General features: G+C 51.1%; 1 protein-coding gene and 1 long non-coding RNA gene across 3 annotated transcripts; one reads left to right on the top strand and one right to left on the bottom strand.

The window, feature by feature from the left end:
- The first annotated feature begins 636 nt into the window (after positions 1-636).
- LOC142310378 (uncharacterized) lies at positions 637-4,757 on the top strand. 2 transcript variants are annotated; one of them, XM_075347900.1, is made up of 2 exons: positions 637-1,114; positions 3,658-4,619. In XM_075347900.1, exons 1-2 carry the CDS (start codon positions 880-882, stop codon positions 4,617-4,619), a joined length of 1,197 nt encoding a protein of 398 aa, XP_075204015.1. In that variant the 5' UTR covers positions 637-879. The 2 variants fall into 2 exon arrangements, 1 of the variants encoding a protein (XP_075204015.1); XR_012754145.1 differs by lacking the exon at positions 3,658-4,619 and adding an exon at positions 4,693-4,757 and having other exon boundaries at positions 1,030-1,114.
- Positions 4,758-10,088: 5,331 nt separating this feature from the next.
- Positions 10,089-16,066, bottom strand: LOC142310379 (uncharacterized). Its single transcript, XR_012754146.1, has 3 exons — positions 14,745-16,066; positions 12,312-12,443; positions 10,089-10,278 (listed from the first exon to the last, which is right to left on the bottom strand). It is a non-coding gene; the product is annotated as an uncharacterized LOC142310379 (long non-coding RNA).
- Positions 16,067-19,459: the final 3,393 nt, after the last annotated feature.

Here is a 19,459-nt window from a genome sequence, read left to right on the forward strand (position 1 = left end):
GGCCTGATGGGTTCAGACTGGCTCCAGGCTTCAGTGAACAGCCTGCTGCAAGGGGCCGGGGATGCTCCAGCTCAACCATCCCCCGAACCACGCCGGTCGCGGAGGACCAGGCCTCCGGCGCGCCTAAGCCCAGAAGCTATCCCTCGGGTCCGGCGCCGAATAAGGAGCCCCTCAGGGGACCCTTCAGGTCAGGGTGCCGCCAGGCCCGCCGCCTCGCGCCGGTCCCGTCCTGGGAGGAATCCTGCTTCACGGCGGGGCCTGCAGCAGAGGGAGGTGTCGGCCTCCCTCCCATCTAGGTCAACGCAGGAGGAGACAAGAACGGCGTCGGCAGGGGCTCAGGAGCCTGCATCGCCCGCCCGGCGCAGAGGAGAGGGAGCACGGAGATCACAGGCCGGGGTCTCTCAGCGTGGGTCACGGAGCAGGCAGCAGTCGGCAGCCCCTCCTCCCTCCATAGAAGAGAACAGATCATGCCCCCCTGCAAGGGATTGGTCCTCAGAGTTGTCTGTCTCCAGCCATCAGACGCAGCCACACCCCCCGATGATGACAACTTCCGGCCAGCCGGGGCTGGCCCTCCCACAGCCAGTGTCAACATCCTGCCAACAGATGCTGGGCTTTCCTGGTCAGGCGATTCCTCCCGGCCAGCAGGTGCTGGGCCTGCCACCTTATGGCTTACCTCCCGGCCAGCAGGTGCTGGGCCTGCAATCACATGGATCACCTCCCGGCCAGCAGGCTCCCGGCCAGCAGGTGCTGGGCCTGCAACCCCATGGATTACCTCCCGGCCAGCAGGTGCTGGGCCTGCCACCTTATGGATCACCTCCCGGCCAGCAGGTGCTGGGCCTGCCACCTTATGGATTACCTCCCGGCCAGCAGGTGCTGGGCATGCAACCCCACGGTTTACCTCCCGGCCAGCAGGTGCAGGGCCTGCCATTACCAGATATGCCACCCGGCCAGCAGGAGCTGGCAAGGCTACAAGACCACGTCGAAAGCGATTCACTCGCATCGAGCCTCCTCCCTCAAGGCCGTGGGGGCTCTGCTAGAGTCGAATCGGAGGATGCAGGAAGACGTCAGGAACCAGGATCTTCGGCTGCTGGGCTCACAGCACCCAGGCAGCCAGGTGAGAACCCTTCTAATTTTTCTCTTAACCACATATTACCCTCCCCTTTACTTAGTGGTGCTGAGGGGCCGTCAGGGGGGGGCCGTCAGGGGTAGATATGTTAGCACAGGGGTTGCGCACGCTAGCGGTTATTTTAGGTTCGGTGGGAGTCCAAGGGGGAATATCACCGGCGGTGGCATGGACGGGTAGCTCGAGCGTAGGTGCAGTATCGGCTGGGGGGCTTGGCGTGTTGTCTGGTGCAGTTGCCAATCCTTTGCCGGAAGTCGGGGTTCCAGCAGGGAGTGCGATTGGTGTCGGAGCACATAGTCAACCCCCTTCGGTTAGTCAGGGAGAAAAGGAAAACGACGACATGGTACGGCTAGATGATTCAGCAAAGGGGGAGGTGTACGTCTGCTTTGGGGGGCCGTTGGGGGCCCACCTTAAACAAGAAGTGCGGGAAAAGATATGGCGTAATGAGTACGTAGATATTTTTTCCCTTTTGCCATTAGAACGTTTTAATTTAGACCGGGCTAGGAAGGATGAAGGAAAGAAAGAGGACGAAGAAAAGAGGAGGTACCGTTTAATTCCACGGACCTTTTCTAACTGGCTGCAGGCATTCGCCATACTAGCCAGCGTGATAGGGGAAAAAGCACCGGATAATTGTTCCGGACTTTTTTGCTACATGGATGCTATTGGCGAAGCCTACAGGGTGTACGGGGGTCAGGGATGGCTTAGGTATGACGAACAATTTCGTCAACGCAAGGCGGTGCGTCCCAACATTCGTTGGGATCATAAAGATATCAGCCTTTGGATGAAGGTTTCTGCACCCAATAGGTCTGGTTTCGGTGGGCAGTCCTTTCCAGGGAGCGGAGGCGGCCCTGTCCAGGCTGGGCACACAGTTGCCCAGCAGAAAGGATTGTGCTTCCTATTTAATGAGGGGGCATGCAAGTTCGGGGGCAAGTGTAAATTCAAACACGAATGCTCTGTGTGCAATGGGAGTCATAGCGCATCCAAATGCTTTCGAGGAGGAAAGCAAAAAGGGGGAGATAATGCCGAAAAAAGGAGTGACACCGGTGCGGCTGGCAGAGATGCAGCATTTTCTAAATAGATACCCTGATCGGGCGGCGGCGTTATTGTTGGAAGACGGTTTTAAGCATGGTTTCAGGATTCCGTTTGTTGATAGGGAGTTTAGTTTTTGTACAAAAAATTTAAAATCGGCGTTAAGATTTCCGGAAGTTGTATCTGAGAAATTAATGAAAGAGGTTGCTTTAGGTCGCATGGACAGGCCTTTCTCTGTGGCTCCCCTAAGGAACCTAAGGGTTTCTCCGCTGGGCGTGGTTCCAAAAAAGGAGCAGAACAAATTTCGGCTTATCCATCACCTGTCATTTCCCAGGGGAGCATCTGTGAATGACGGGATTGATCCGGACCTGTGTTCAGTTATTTACACTTCGTTTGACTCGGCTATCGAATGGGTGAGAAAATTTGGAAAAGGAGCTTTGTTGGCAAAAACGGATGTTGAAGCGGCGTTCCGATTATTGCCGGTTCACCCAGATTGTCTGCATTTATTAGGGTGTTGTTGGAACGGAGGTTTTTTCATTGACCGGTGTCTGCCAATGGGCTGTTCTCTGTCGTGTGCCTATTTTGAGGCTTTTAGTACATTCGTGGAGTGGGTTGTAAAGGAGGTCTCGGGTGTGAAATCTTTTATACATTATCTAGATGATTTCTTGTGTATAGGCCCGGCCGATTCTTTCGAATGCTCCCTGCTACTGCATACCATGGAAACGGTAGCTCGGAGGTTTGGCATTCCATTGGCAGCAGATAAGACGGAAGGGCCGACTATGGTATTGAGCTTCTTAGGCATTGTCATTGATACAGTAGCTATGGAGTGTCGACTACCAGAGCAAAAAGTGGCAGAGCTTTTGGCGGAGGTGAAGAGAGCCAGGCAGTTACGAAAGATAACGTTGAGAGAACTTCAGTCGCTACTTGGGAAGTTAAATTTCGCCTGCCGCATCATGCCCATGGGCAGGGCCTTTTGCCGAAGGCTGGCAATGGCAACAGGTGGGGTAAAAGCTCCTCATCATTTCATTAGGTTGAAAAAGGAACTTAGGGAGGACTTGCAGGTGTGGGCTGATTTTCTGAAAGTTTACAATGGAAAGTCGTTGTGGATGGACCCTGTGGAAAAACTGAGTGTGGCAGGCCTATTCATAAGCACGGTGGGGGCTGAGGGTTTTGGAGCATACTGTCATGGCAGCTGGATTTATGGCAAGTGGCCAATGGAGTGGAGGTCCGCGGGTTTGTTGAAAAATGCGACATTGATCGAACTGTTCCCCCTGGTAGTGGCGTTGACACTTTGGGGTGACAGGTTCAGGAATAAAAAATTGAAGTTCTGTGGCAGCAATGAAAAAGTGGTGTCAGCAATTAATTCATTGTCAGCGGCGTCCCCCCCGGTAGTTAAGGTGTTGCAAAAACTGGTTCTTTTGTGTTTGTCTTTAAATTCTTGGTTGGTGGCGGAATTTGAAGCGGGGGCACATAATCTTATCGCTGATTCAATTTCTTGTTCACAGACGGCGCTTTTTCAGAGATTGGCACCTGCAGCAGAAGCCAAAGGTCTGACTTGTCCAATGGAGTTGTGGGTTCTGCCATTCGAGCGGCAAGGAAGCTGATTTCCGGATCATTATCAGGTGGTACCTGGTCAGCCTACTCTCAGGCTTGGAAAGTTTGGGAGGATTGGAAGTTATCTGTAGGGGGCGACATGGAGGACGATGGTCGGTTGTTAATGCTAGTAGGCCATTATTGGGAAGCTGGTTGGTCGGTTCCAAAAGTTAATCGTTTTTTAGCTGGTTTAGCCTTTGGCTTCAAGGTTAGGGGCCTTAAGGATGTAACAAAATCCTTTTTAGTCGCGCAAGCGCTAAAAGGATGGAGGAGAGGTTGGAAAGTGGAAGATAAGAGAAGACCAATTTCTTACGAATTGCTGTTGAGTTTGGGGAGGCAAGTGGATAGGGTTTGTACTTCTATTTGGGAGAAGCGTCTCTTTAAGTTAGCTTTTTCCTTGGCATTCTTTGCAGCTTTGCGGTTAGGGGAGCTGGTGTGCACCTCCAGATTTAAAAGGGATGGTCTATCGAGGGATAGTGTCGATCTTTATGAGGACAGGATTGAAATATTAATTCGTTCTTCTAAAACTGATCAGTTAGGAAAAGGTTGCAGAGTGGTGGTGTTTGGAGTCCCCGGATCGGCGATGTGTCCGGTCCGTTGTTTAAGGGAATTCGGTTCAGTAGCTGGAGGGGCTAACATTCCGTTGTTGGTACATGCGGATGGTTCCTCATTGTCTCGATTTCAATTTATATCTATTTTCAAACGCTGTTTGGAGCGGGGTGGTTTCTCATCAGCGGATTTTGGCAGCCATTCTTTTAGAATAGGCGCAGCCACTGAAGCAGCCAGGAGAGGGCTCAGTGATGAAGTGGTAAAAAGGATTGGAAGGTGGGAATCTGGAAGATTCAAGTCATATGTGCGAATTGACAGGTTGTGAAATGTGAAAATGTTTTTACTTTATGTTTCAGTGTCCGGTTTCTTCTTAGTTTTTTCTTTTGTTATTCCCTCAGGTGCTGGCCCTCTTCTAGTGTGGATCATGGGGCATTCTTTTGTCTTCTGGGCGGCATTGCGGGCTGCAGTTCGTCCGAGCGGTAGGCAATTACATTTCTCTAGGGAGGATGCTATACTTCGCTGGATTGGTAAACGTGGCATGGCATGGAAACAGTTCCTGCCTGAATTTAATTTTTTTGCGAGGCTGGATCGGGCCCCTGATGTGCTAGTGTTGCATATCGGGGGCAACGATCTGGGAAAAAGGCCTTTTCGGGAGCTGATAAAAGATATTAAATTTGATCTCTTGCGGTTGTGGGCAATGTACCCAAAGGTAACAACAGTGTGGTCGGATATTGTCCCAAGGAAGGTCTGGCGAGATGCAAGGTCCGTAGATAGGATAAATAAGGCGCGCGTTAAGGTAAATAGAGCCGTGGGTCGCTTTATGGCCAGAAACGGGGCAGTGGCGGTCCGTCATCCGGATTTGGAGTCGGGGGATGGAGAATTTTGGAGACGGGACGGAGTACACCTAAATGCAGTGGGTTTGGACATATGGTGTGTGTCAATACAAGAAGGCATTGAGGTCTCTCTAAAGTTGTGGAGGGACATAAATGTTTGAGGTTTGCAAAACATTTATGCTGGTGGCGAAGGGGAGGAGGGTCCTCGAAGTTGGAATTTGCGGTTTGTGGCGGAACGGTGGGGGGGAACCCGTCAGGTTCTGGACCCCTCATGTGCACTCTTTATATGCCGGCGGGTAGAGGAATCCCGTGGTAGGCCTGGTGGGCCGCGGGTTGGGGACATGTGTTCAGATGAGGCCAGGTTGTTGGTTAACTGGTGCCTCCGAGCCGGTGCTTGAGCGGCTGGAGGTAAAACATCAGTCTGGCTACAGTTTGGGTAGAATACCCGTCGGCAGGTTCTTGGGGCTTCGAGGACCACCCTCCGGTTCTGTTGAGTGGATTTCTGTTATTTATGTTGTTTTGTTATAATAAAAGGCTGCTGTGGCCAATAAAATCCATATTGGTGTGCAGTCTGTTTATTTTAGATAAGGTAATGGTGGGGGGTTTATGTAAAGTCTTCAAGAATGACTCGACCATACCCGTTGTCAAGAGAGGCCGTACGGGGCACAGCCTTAAAAGGGAGGCCGACATGACTGGGTTAGGTCGGGAATAAGAGAGGGGGTTTTTAAAATGACGGGGGTTAGGCAGGGGTTAAAGATACTTAGATGGGGCAGGAATAGAGGAAGTTTGAATTGTGCATTATGGGCGTAGTTAGTGGGGGCGGGAACAATTAATGGGTTTATAAGGGGTGGTCAGTTAGTGGGGTCATCCATTTTGGCACAGAAAACGGTACAATCTCCCACCCACCCTCCCAATTTTCTTTTCTTGTCATAGCAGCATAGCGAAGGGGAGGAGGGTCCTCGAAGTTGGAATTTGCGGTTTGTGGCGGAACGGTGGGGGGGAACCCGTCAGGTTCTGGACCCCTCATGTGCACTCTTTATATGCCGGCGGGTAGAGGAATCCCGTGGTAGGCCTGGTGGGCCGCGGGTTGGGGACATGTGTTCAGATGAGGCCAGGTTGTTGGTTAACTGGTGCCTCCGAGCCGGTGCTTGAGCGGCTGGAGGTAAAACATCAGTCTGGCTACAGTTTGGGTAGAATACCCGTCGGCAGGTTCTTGGGGCTTCGAGGACCACCCTCCGGTTCTGTTGAGTGGATTTCTGTTATTTATGTTGTTTTGTTATAATAAAAGGCTGCTGTGGCCAATAAAATCCATATTGGTGTGCAGTCTGTTTATTTTAGATAAGGTAATGGTGGGGGGTTTATGTAAAGTCTTCAAGAATGACTCGACCATACCCGTTGTCATGAAGGAGCTGGACGGAAACAAGCGGGAGAGGTGAGTGAGGCTGCTGGCGACTTTCCCATATTAATACCTGTAAGGGCTCATGCGCACGTAACTGCTGAATATTCTGCAGCGATTTGACAGCATATGTGCGCGTCAAATCGCTGCAGAAACACTGCATAATGGATGCAGTTTTTCAGTACAGAAAATCCGATTTCATGCGCTATGGCTGCTGCCCCCACCATAGACAGAGCGGGAGCTGCATCCATAGCGCACGGAATAATTGACATGCTCATTTTATGAACGCACAGATTTGGGTCAACATTTTAGCACCCAAATCACTGCGTTCATAAAAGCTACGTGCGCACGTATCATGCACAATCTAAATAGATTGTATAGGGGACGCAGGACGCATGCATTTACACTGCAGTGCTATAAACAGCGTAAATGCATGGAATTACACAACGTGCGCACGACCCCTAATGCGTCTGTGTCTGCATATATGTCAGTGTATATGACTGTGCATATATTTGTCTGTTTATTTGTATTTTTATGAATTTGTCTTCAAATATGTATATGTATGCCTGTATGTGTATGTGCGTGTCTGTGTGTGGATGGGGTCCACTGAGACTCTTTCACCCGGAGGCCACAAAAACCTGGAGCCGGCCCTGGCTGCCTTAACATTGGGATCATTAAAAAATGTGAGTAAAGCTTTACACGCTATAATATATCTAACGATGTGTCACGTCGTAAGTGACGCACATCCGGCATCGTTAGTGATATTGTAGTGTGTGACAGCTACATGCGACCCTGATTGTGCGTTAAAACGTTGATCGCTGACACGTCGTTCATTTTCTAAAAATTGAACGTCTGGTTGTTCATCGTTCTTGAGGCAGCACACATCGCTCCGTGTGATACCCCGGGAACAATGAACTGCAGCTTACCTGCGTACTGCCGGCAATGCGGAAGGAAGGAGGTGGGCGGGATGTTTACGCCCCGCTCATCTCCGCCCCTCCGCTTCTATTGGCCGGCCGCTGTGTGACGTTGCTGTGACGCCGAATGTCCCTCCCACTCCAGGAAGTGGATGTTCGCTGCCCACAGCGAGGTTGTTTGGAAGGTACGTGTGATGGGGGTAATCGTTTGTGCGACACAGGCAACAAATTGCCTGTTCCGCACATACGATGGGGGCGTGTGTGATCGCATACGAGATCGAAATGTGTAAAGCAGCCTTAACTCTACTTTCCGTGTATAAGTGACGGCTGTGAGTGATCCTGGACTGTGTCTGTATTGTAGTACTGTAAATCTGAATGTGGCAGAACAGGATAAATGTTCATTGAATTTCTATCAAAATGCTACAGTTCGCGCTCTACTGTTATGGCTAAAAATGTTAATGTTATGGGGCCCCCACCAGATTTTCTGCCCAGGGGCCCCCACCAACCTTAATCTGGCCCTGCGCCCTGGCAAAACCAGGTAGTCACAGTTAGGCCCCCGCATTACACCGTTCACTCACTAGGAAGCACACATCTAACCAGAAACCCTAGTCACCCCCCCTTAGGGAAAGATAGACACACCAGTGGGCATGACCAGGCGGTTGGGACACGCCCACCCAGGGGTCCAGACTGCCCGGGGCGGGAAAACAGCTGGTCTAGTCTAGATGAGTCTGAAGTTCAGTTTGGAGAGGAGTGTGGGCTGGAGCTAAGTGTAGCTCCGGCAAGGAAGTTCAAGTTGAACGGTACCAGGGTAGGAGCTCTGGTGACACTGGCTAGGAGGCAGACGGTGGTCTCCATCAGCAGGAGATGGGAAGACGGCTCGGCAGAACCGAGGTGGATCGGGACAGGGTTGTAGCCCGCCGGTACCTACACAGGGAACCGACCCGGAAACCGTAGCACAAAGGGGGTACTCGGACCCTGAAGCCAGGACCGGAACCAAGCAGAACTGGTTCATTAACCAATTGTGGCCAGGACTGGAGATCCTGTCCCACCCAAAGTCCCTCATAGAAGACAACAGCCCACCGATTAGGGATAAAAGGTCAACCCCAGGGCCCATAGATCCCACGAGCCAGCGTCTGCGGGCACGGCTCCTTAGGCCACATCCAGCCGGGAGCGGACTCCTGACTTTCACACTAGGAAAGTCCACCTTACACAAAGCAGTGCAGAAAAAGGATAGAGACCACCAGCCGGGTGGGGGACCCGAACGCAACCAGCCACGGCACCGGCCACCATCGTCTTTGTTTACCAGAGACTTGTGTGTTTTACTAACAGTGAGTACACCAGCACCCCCTGCGGTCGCCATCTCCTGCACTGAGCCACCGGGTCCCGGGGCCACCATCCCTGCCGACAGAGGGGTTAACAAGTTTCTGCACAACATCTCCCCCGGGTGCCCCATAACAGCAGCGATGGTGTGCCACTCACCACACACCGTGGGTGGCATCACGAACTTGCTATGGCCTATCCCGTACATCTACGTCCCCCCATTTATTCGGCATGTCCGCGAGACCCCCGGGTCCGGAGACCCTCGAGCCACCATCCGTGAAGGCCCGGATCCGAGCAGCGCCGGCTGCTGGCACGGGGGTGGCACAGGTCCTCCCCAGGTACCCTTGATGAGTGCCCCTCTTGAAATGTATAGAACTGGGGATGATGACCAGACACAAAAAAATGAAATAATAATGAGCTTTATATGTAACAAGGCTGGTAATACAAAGGCTGAGCGCCAGCCGTGCCTGAGCCAACCACGCAAACGTGTAAGTGAAGACACCAATAGTGCAACACTGCTGGATGGGAGTTACTCAAGCTGCCAGTAACACTCGTATCACAAGACACTGATAATCAGAAACTCGCGAGTAACCAAGAGCTCATGTCGGTACCGGAGATTGAAGCGGAGGTGAGGACAACAGGGAGAGATGAAAGAAGACTGAGGAAGTAGCATATGACAGAGGGAAAATCAGGTCCTGAACTTCTGTCCTTTGTGTTTTCATAGACTCATGGCCTGCTATAAATGTCATCATGGCCATGATTCTATGAAAACACAAAGGACAGAAGTTCAGGACCTGACTTTTCCTCTGTCATATGCTGCTTCCTCAGTCTTCTTTGGTCTCTCCCTGTTGTCCTCACCTCCGCTTCAACCTCCGGTACCGACACGAGCTCTGGGCTACTCGTGAGTTTCTGTGCTCTGTCTTAGTACGACTCCTCCCCTCTGCTCACACCAAAGTCAATCTGCAGGCCTTCAGAGACGTATAAATTTGTTGGTGCTGGTCTGCTATGATCCTGGTCTGGTGTGATCTCATAAGTGGGATCTACTAAGTGGAGTGTCAGAAATATACCAGAAATGTACCAGAAATGTACCAGAAGTGACCAGAAGGTAAAATTTTACTCTTTCTAAGTTTGCCACTGTCACAATTTATTTGTTAAACCCCATACTTAACACCTTACTCCCACCATGTTCACCTATGCCCTCACAGTCTTTGCCCCTCTCCTCCTTACTCTCCTTCGCTATCCCCACAGACTGTACAGACATGAATCAACACTATACCCTCTAAAACACATCCCCGTCCCAACAGAAAACACACAGACACAATATTTGGCAGGTATCGGTCACAGCTTTACTTGGATATATAAATTTTTTATGAAATTTTTCACTCCGTATAAAATGTAAACATCAACAAACAACTTCGGAGGTGAGAAGGGATCTCAGACACACGACCATGGACTTCCGCTCTCCCACCAAACTCCTGTTTAAACATGCCGCTGTGACTTCACTTGAGAAAATGTTATTAACTGTTGACAACAGAAAAGAGAATAATGTCATAAACAATGAAAACGAATAGCAACAGGGAGGGAGGGAGGGACGAGCTGCTGCCGGATCCTGGAAACCCCCAGGGGAAGAGGGGGAAACCCCACCCCCGACTCCCTATATATAGGAAAGGGGCACGTGATATATGGGGCTCAAACTCTAAGGAGGAGCTGGGAGGAGTCCCCTCCTCCCCAGGGAGAGCAGGATCCAGGGATGTGGACGAGGCTGACAATTACAACAGCAGCAGGATTAACCCCTTGCTGCACAGTCTGGGGCAGTATCGTTAACCACTACACCGCCCTCCAGACTGTACAGACATGAATCAACACTATACCCTCTAAAACACATCCCCGTCCCAACAGAAAACACACAGACACAATATTTGGCAGGTATCCGTCAGAGCTTTACTTGGATATATAAATTTTTTATAAAATTTTTCACTCCGTATAAAATGTAAACATCAACAAACAACTTCGGAGGTGAGAAGGGATCTCAGACACACGACCGTGGACTTCCGCTCTCCCACCAAACTCCTGTTTAAACATGCCAAGAAGGAGAACAGTCTCAAACTGGGCTCCGACCCCCACTCATCAAGAAAAAGGCTTGTTCCAGGCCATTCTGGATACCGGATAAAAATATGTCAAGACCGATATCTGTCAAATGGACTCCGTATGGCATCATAAGTCTCCTATTGTCACCCTCCAATTGCCTATGGCGAACCACCACACCTGAGCGATACCGAATAAATTGAGACATACGGGTATTGACTGTGCGCCGGGTCCGATCGATCACCTCCGCATCCCTGGAACCCTGCCATACCACTCTCGGAATGATTTCTGACCAAACTATCCGGAGTTCAGAGAAAAACCCCGGAAACCGATCCAAATCAGACCGCATCATGGTTAGCAATTCTGCCAACCTAATATTCCCAATATCGTTTCCGCCGGCGTGAAGAACTAAAATAGTTGGAGCAGAGGACTGCCTGCTGATATCCACAACCTCCGACAGGACCTGAGACCACCTCAGGCCCCGAACACCTCTCCAAAGAAGTTCAACGTGGTGGAATCCGAGATTACGGCCACCCGGACGATTACCGGCTCTTTGAGCAGCCCAAAACACATAGGAATGTCCGACGATCCAAATTTTAGGCGTCGCCGAACCTAAAAAGGAGTGTAAACTTATAATTAGTCTTGAATTAAATCAGGGCGCACATATCTAACAAAGCAAGCTGAGCGCCAGCGACCAATACGTTGAATATCAGAATCAGACAAGCCGGCACGGGCAGCCTCGGTAGCAGCCCCAATACGGAATGAATGCGTACCAAAGTGATTTAGAGACAATCCAGACGCAGTCAAACAACGCCGAAAAAGAACAGTAAATTGGTATCTGGTGAGGGGAGATCCATCTTCATGAATTAGTAGCTGGGAGCCCATTGTGCGCATAGCCAAAAATTCAGTCAAAAGGCGCAATGGGCAAGCAGGGCCTGGAGCGGGGAAAAGCCTGATCCATGTACCTCTACCCAACTGGTCAGTTTTAGACCTACGAATACGGATACGGATGAAGGATTCCGTTATTAATATGTCATTAAATTGAAGGCCGCCAGGCTTGTGCCTAGATGGCGGAACAAGCTCACTAACTCGGAGAGCACCAAAGAAGGCCAGGCTAAAGGCTAACGACAAGAGGGAGACCTCCCAGGGGGTCGAACAGACCGCCTTGCTGGCTTCAATTAACCTGATGAGGGTTGAATAAGAAATGGGATATCTATTATCAACAGACGATCGGGATTTGGCCCAACCCTTAAGGGATTGGCGTATAATGAAGGATTTGGTAACGTCAGACCAACCCCTTAGCCTGAAATGAAATGAAATGCCAGATAAATGCCTCTGAGCTACGGAGGCCGAAAAACCCGAATTATAAAGGTGTATTAAATATCGGAGTGTAATCTCAGTATGGGTGGAGCTGTCAAAACTGCTAATCCCAGAACCTGCAATTATTAACCACTGCTGCCATGCCTTACCATAAAGCTGCCACGTCGAAGGGGAAACAGACGTCCGAATCCACGCCATCATTTGATCTCTATCAGGTCCCACAGCCATGGAGGGCACAGGCAACCCTGCAGGCTGGCATTGGGTACGAGCCTCACAAAATCCTGCAAACAAGAGTTAGACAGTAAAAATGCTGAACGACTCCGGGAAGAAGGAACGTGTCGTGCTCTAATCCAGATGTTGTTTTGCATGCAGAGTAACACAAGGTGGCGAAGGAGAGCCAGGACAGGAAGAGATGGTGAAGATAGATGGTTAATACAATGGACCGTTCTGGGGTTCTCTAATTGGAAAGAAATATTACGGTTAGCTAGATGGTCATGCCACAACTCAACGGCCACCACAATAGGGAACAATTCCAACAAGGGGGCATTACCAGAAAGGCCGGAGCTTTCCCAAGAAGGAGGCCAGGAGGAACGACACCATTGATTACCATAAATGGAAGAAAAACCAGATGGGGATGCGTCAGTGACCAGCGATAGCTCCTGGTTAGATACTAGAGGGCCCATAATGTAATTAGACCCGTTGAAGTTTGATAAAAATTGGGACCAAATCATGAGATCAGAATGCAAGGGTTTCGTGATCCTGATTCTGTGGTCTGGGCGTTTTGCCATTTTTGTAGACAATGAAAGACGTCTAGAAAAAGCCCTGCCCATTGGGATTACCCTGCATGCAAAAGCCAAAGATCCCAATAAAGACTGCATTTGCCGCAGAGTAACCTTCCAGACTGAACAAAATCCTTCGATCAATTGCAACATGGTATGAATTTTTTGTGCTGGTAGCCTAAAGACCATGGCAGTGGTGTCAATTTCAATGCCCAAAAAAGACAAGACAGTGGTTGGACCCTCGGTCTTATCCTTTGCCAATGGGACACTAAACTTAACCATTAGACCTATGAATGTGTCCAACAATGTTCTACAGGCATCTGAATCCTTGGAGCCAATGAATAGAAAATCGTCCAGATAGTGCGTGACGAATTTTGAGCCTGTCTCATAACGGACTACCCATTCAAAGAATGAACTGAAAAGTTTGAAATAGTGGCACGAGATAGAGCATCCCATGGGTAGGCAAGCATCATAGAAATAGCTACCTTCCAGGAAACAACCTAACAGGTGATAGCAGTCTGGGTGAACCGGTAACAATCGGAAAGCCGATTCAATATCAGTTTTGGCTAACAATGCAGATGGACCAGACTCGCGTATGAGGGCAATTGCACTGTCAAAGGACGCATAGGATACCGAGGCATCCTCAGGGGGGATACCGTCATTTACTGACTCGCCGTGGGGATAAGAAAGGTGGTGTATTAAGCGATATTTTCCAGTTTCCTTTTTTGGTACAAGGCCGAGGGGAGAAACTCGCAAATTGGAAAAAGGGGGAGTTGTAAATGGGCCCTCAAACCTTCCTAATGAAAGCTCCTTGTAAACCTTTTCCCTTAAAATCTCTGGGTGTTTCCTGGCTGACGTAAGGTTATTGGCAAAGATGGGGGATTTAGACAAGTTAAACGGTATGAAAAAACCAAAAGAAAAACCAAACCTGATCTGACTAGCAGCGACTTTATTGGGATACTTGTCTAGCCAAGGGGACATCTCGGCTACCCTCACCGGGGTCTTTTTGATCATGTTTCCCGCTTTTCCCAGGGAGTTTTGATGGGGGGCGAGGGCATTTAATGGCTGAATGTGCTCCGCCACAAGCGGAGCACTCATGTTTGTATTTACATAACCCGAAGAAGCGGCAATGGCCCTCGTTAAACAACCAGCACGCTCCTGGACGGCGCACGGCCACTGCGCCTGGACCTTGTGAAGATCCCGGCACAGTGGCCGCGGATTGAAAGGGGTGCGATTGCTTTTGAATAGTCATTAAACGAAGCCACGAATCTGTCGCCCTTACTCCCCAGCCGATTTCTGGATGAAGGCCGAGGCGGCGGCGAAAATCCTCATCATACCGCCACCAGCCAGAACCACCATGTGTCTTATATGAACTATAGATTAGGTCTTGATAAATGAACATCTCAGAGCAACGCTCCGGGTGTTTCTGTCCCATAATGCAGCCAAGTACTGAAAAGGCCTGCAACCAATTATTAATTGTTTTAGCTATTCTAGGCTTTCTATCATATGACCTGTCTGCGAAAAACCTGCGTTCCTTATCAACGGTATGTTGATCAGGAGAAATTAGAGACCATATATCAATATAAGCGTTGTCCCAGATTTTTTGTTTGACAACGTCTTCTACATGAGAACCTAGCGGGGTAACCCCGCAGAAAAAGGAATCCTTGTGTATACTTGCCTGAGGGGGTTGTGGTGACTGAGACGGCATTGACAAACCCTGCTTAGCCAGATGATCTGCCAAGGCCTTCAGGACCGGCGGTAATGCTGAACTGTCTAAACCCCCCCAAGCCTCCGTGAACTTACCAGATGCTGAAGTGGATGCCATCCCTGGGGGAATCGCCGATGATACACCACCGCTGACGTGGGAAGGGGCATCCCTCACATCCCCGGGCATTTCAGTAGTAGACTGTGCTCCTTGCGTCCCCACAGGCTGCGCCATTGATGTCCGTGCACGCTCCCCAGTTGTTCTCGAGACACTTGACCCCTCTGATGACGTAGAGGGAGAGCGCCACCTGGAGGACCTGGAACGGCGACTTCTACCCGACAAGCGTGAACGCCGGCTTCTGCGCGGACGGGAGGAATTCCGTGACGAATGCCTCGAGCGCCTCCTGTGATCCGGCGAGCGGCGCTGACTATGCCGATCCAACCGACGCGACGCAGAGTGGGGGCGGGACTGATCACTGGATAGGACATAAGCGGGACCCCTGGGGTCTGCGATGATTTGGACATTAGGCATAAGAAGTTGTGGATTAACATGTGAAGCAGGGGGAAGCTGCAGCAACTGGGGGGTCAAGGTAGGTGGTAAACTGAATGCAGCTACAGCTTGGCCATCAAGGGTTAATTGTGAACTCTGCTGACCAGGAGTGGTATGCAGCACAAGAGGGGGGTTAGGGTTGGAGGGGGGTACTATTTGTGGCCCTTGGGTCAGGGCTACAGGCTGTTCAGCAGACACAGAGCCTGAAGCCTCTCCAGAAGAGGAGGCAGAGGTGTTATTATTGCCCATGGCAGAATATAAGGGGTTAATGTAACACTGCCGTTGTATGGGAACTGTAGAAGAGGTGGGGGGAGGTGACATAAACTGTGCTGTGGAAACAGGAGGGAGGGGGGCTGAGGGAGCGACACTCGAGGGGAGTGTATTAGAGCCTGCAGCAGCTCCTGGAAGCAGGGACAGGGAAGGAACAGAGCACACCAGTGGAGCAGAGCACGCCTGGTGATCCGACCGAAGGGGGTAAGATGGCTGCGCTGGGAAGAACGCTGGCTCACGTGAGGGAACTGGAGGGGAAGTGGGCGTGGCCAAAGTCCGCGCTCTGCTGCTGCGGCCTCCGGAGACAGAGACCGGGTGTGCAGACGGGCTGAATCTGTTAGGGGGGCGGGAGCGTCGGGACGAGCGGCGGCCTCGCGGTACAGCACCCGGGGGAAAAGACATTTCCCCAGCAGGCACTGCAGAGCTTGGCAATGCATCCCCTAACTGTGACCGAGGACAGTTGAGCTCCGCAAATAAACGGGCCAGCCATCCCTCACCTTCCTGCCGCGCATGGGCCCGCAGCGTCTCAATGATCTGTGGGTCCATCGGGTTTTCTCCTGCTTCCACTGGGCAGAGGCACGAGCTGCTGCCGGATCCTGGAAACCCCCAGGGGAAGAGGGGGAAACCCCACCCCCGACTCCCTATATATAGGAAAGGGGCACGTGATATATGGGGCTCAAACTCTAAGGAGGAGCTGGGAGGAGTCCCCTCCTCCCCAGGGAGAGCAGGATCCAGGGATGTGGACGAGGCTGACAATTACAACAGCAGCAGGATTAACCCCTTGCTGCACAGTCTGGGGCAGTATCGTTAACCACTACACCGCCCTCCACCCCAGCACTCTCCAAACAAATATTCATCCCCCCTTCCCTCCTGCCTTCTCATCTGTCCTCATCTGCTGACCTGCTCCTAAATCTCAGATAGCTCCTTATGTCACGCAGACCATGCCGTCCACTCTCCTTTTCCCACCTGCTCTCCCTTTCTCTACTTCTTCTCACTGTTGGTGACATATCCCCCAACCCTGGCCCCCCACAGATGATACACCCATCATTACCACCCATTTATCACTGCCCACATACTAGTAACTACCGCAATCTCTCCAATATAAAACCCATTCCCCTCTCACCTACTCCAACGCTCCCTCTCTCTGGAGCACTCTGGAATGCCCGTTCTGTCTGTAATAAACTACACACCATTCACGATCTCTTTACCTCCAGCAATCTATCCTTTCTGGGCCTCACTGAAACATGGCTGACACCCTCTGACACTGTCTCCCCTGCTGCACTATGCTACGGTGGCCTGCACTTTACCCACACTCCTCGCCCTGGCAATAGACTGGGTGGAGGAGTGGGCCTCCTTCTTTCTAACAACTGCTGCTTTAACCCAATCCCACCTCTACCCTCCCTTGTCCTGCCTTCCTTTGAAGTGCACTCTGTCCGAATCTATTCTCCCTCTAACCTCCAAGTGGCTGTCATATACAGACCCCCGGGCGCTACCACTGCTGTCTTCGACCACTTCTCTGCTTGGCCTCTACACTTTCTCTCTGCTGACATTCCCACCATCATCATGGGTGACTTCAACATCCCCACTGACAACCGCCAGTCGGCAGCCTCCAAACTCCTGTCCCTCGCTTCGTCTTTTGGTCTAACTCAGTGGTCCGCCTCTGCCACCCATAAAGATGGACACACACTAGACCTTATCTTCACCCGCCTCTGTTCCCTTTCTGACCTCACAATTTCCCCCCTCCCCCTACCTGACCACCATCTGCTGACCTTTTCAGCACTATCCTCCTCACCTGCCCCCCCTGTCCAGCACCTAGCACATCCCCGCAGAAACCTTGCACACCTCAACAAGCACACCCTCTCCGACTCTATCCTTCCACGGTCCTCCATGCAACAGTCACACCTATCCTAAAGAAACCTTCCCTCGACCCAACCTCTACTAACAGCTACCGCCCCATATCACTACTCCCGTTCATCTCAAAACTCCTGGAACAGCATGTCCATGCTGAACTTTCCTCCCACCTCTCACCTAACTCTCTCTTTGACAACCTACAGTCCGGCTTCCGTCCTCATCATTCTACCGAAACTGCCCTGACTAAAATCACGAATGACTTACTTACTGCCAAAGCTAACAAGCACTTCTCCATACTAATACTTCTAGACCTGTTCTCAGCCTTCGATACTGTCGACCACTCCCTCCTATTACAGATCCTCTCTTCTCTTGGTGTTAGAGCTCTCGCCCTCTCTTGGATCTCTTCATACCTTTCCAACCGCACTTTTAGTGTCTCCCACTCCCACACAACCTCTTCATCCCGCCATCTCTCTGTTGGCGTCCCTCAAGGCTCTGTCCTGGGACCCCTACTTTTTTCTATCTACACATTTGGCCTGGGACAACTCATAAAGTCCCATGGCTTCCAGTACCACCTATATGCCGATGATACTCAGATCTACCTCTCTGGCCCAGATGTCACAGCTCTGCTGTCCAGAATCCCAAAGTGTCTATTTGCTTTATCCTCCTTTTTCTCCTCTCGCTTCCTAAAGCTCAATGTGGCCAAAACTGAACTGATCATCTTTCCTCCATCTCACCTACACTCTCCACCTAATTCATCTATTACAATAAATAACACCAGGCTCTTGCCAGTACCCAAAGTTCGCTGCCTCGGAGTGACCTTTGACTCTGCCTTGTCCTTCATACCACACATCCAATCCCTCTCCACCTCCTGCCGTCTTCAACTCAAAAATATTTCCAGAATCCGTCCTTTCCTCAACTCGCAATCTACAAAAATGCTAGTGCATGCCCTCATAATCTCCCGCCTCGATTACTGTAACATCCTCCTCTGTGGCCTCCCTGCTAACAGGCTCGACCCTCTCCAGTCCATCCTTAATTCTGCTGCCCGTCTGATCCACCTCTCTCCTCAATACCACCCCGCTTCTCCTCTCTGCAAGTCCCTCCACTGGCTCCCAATCTTCCACCGCATCCAATTCAAACTACTAACACTGACCTACAAAGCTGTGCATAATCTGTCTCCTCCGTATATCTCCGAACTAATCTCCCACTACACTCCAACACGTCACCTCCGGTCCTCCCAAGATCTCCTTCTCTCCTCCTCTCTCATTCGCTCCTCACGCAACCGACTCCAAGACATCTCCTGAGCATCCCCAGTCTTCTGGAACTCACTGCCTCAACACGTCAGACTATCTGCTACCCTTGCAAGCTTCAAACGGAACCTGAAAACCCATCTGTTCAGAAATAACTATAATCTACAATGACCTCACTGCTTCACTATCGTGCGGAGCTGCCGCCCGACCACCGTGCGGAGCAGGCGCCCAACCACCGTGCGGAGCCGCCGCCCGACCACCGTGCAGAGCCGCCGCCCGACCACCGTGCGGAGCCACCGCCCGACCACCGAGTGGAGCCGCCGCCCGACCACCGAGAGGAGCCGCCGCCCGACCACAGAGCGGAGCCGCCGCCCGACCACCGAGCGCAGCCGTCGCCCAACCACCGAACGGAGCCGCCGCCCGACCAATCTACACCCCACCTACTGTCTCCTCCCCAAAATCCTATAAAATGTAAGCCCGCAAGGGTAGGGCCCTCTTCCCTCTGTACTAGTCTGTCTACTGTAACTTGTGTATGTATTCTGTATGTAACCCCTTCTCATGTAAGGCACCATGGAATTAATGGTGCTGTATAAATAAATAATAATAATAATAATGATGACTTTGGGATAGCATGGAACTGGGACTCCTAAGCTGTTCCTCAAGCTGTGGGACCCTACGCTATCCCAACCTTCAGGGATACTCCGAATGGTGGAGAGGCCTGCGTCTCCTTCTTGGCCCTGCACCTGACAAGTCCTGATCTAATTCCCCCTTCACCTTCTACCATGGGCGCACAGGACAGGAGTGTGTTGAAGCCACAGATAAAGACGGACAAGCGAAAACCAAAACACTGTCAAACAGCAAGCATACCCCAAAAATTGGTTGTTCAAATTTCATTA

The sequence above is a fragment of the Anomaloglossus baeobatrachus genome, chromosome 5 (assembly GCF_048569485.1).
Source record: "Anomaloglossus baeobatrachus isolate aAnoBae1 chromosome 5, aAnoBae1.hap1, whole genome shotgun sequence".
NCBI classification, from domain to species: Eukaryota; Metazoa; Chordata; class Amphibia; order Anura; family Aromobatidae; genus Anomaloglossus; species Anomaloglossus baeobatrachus.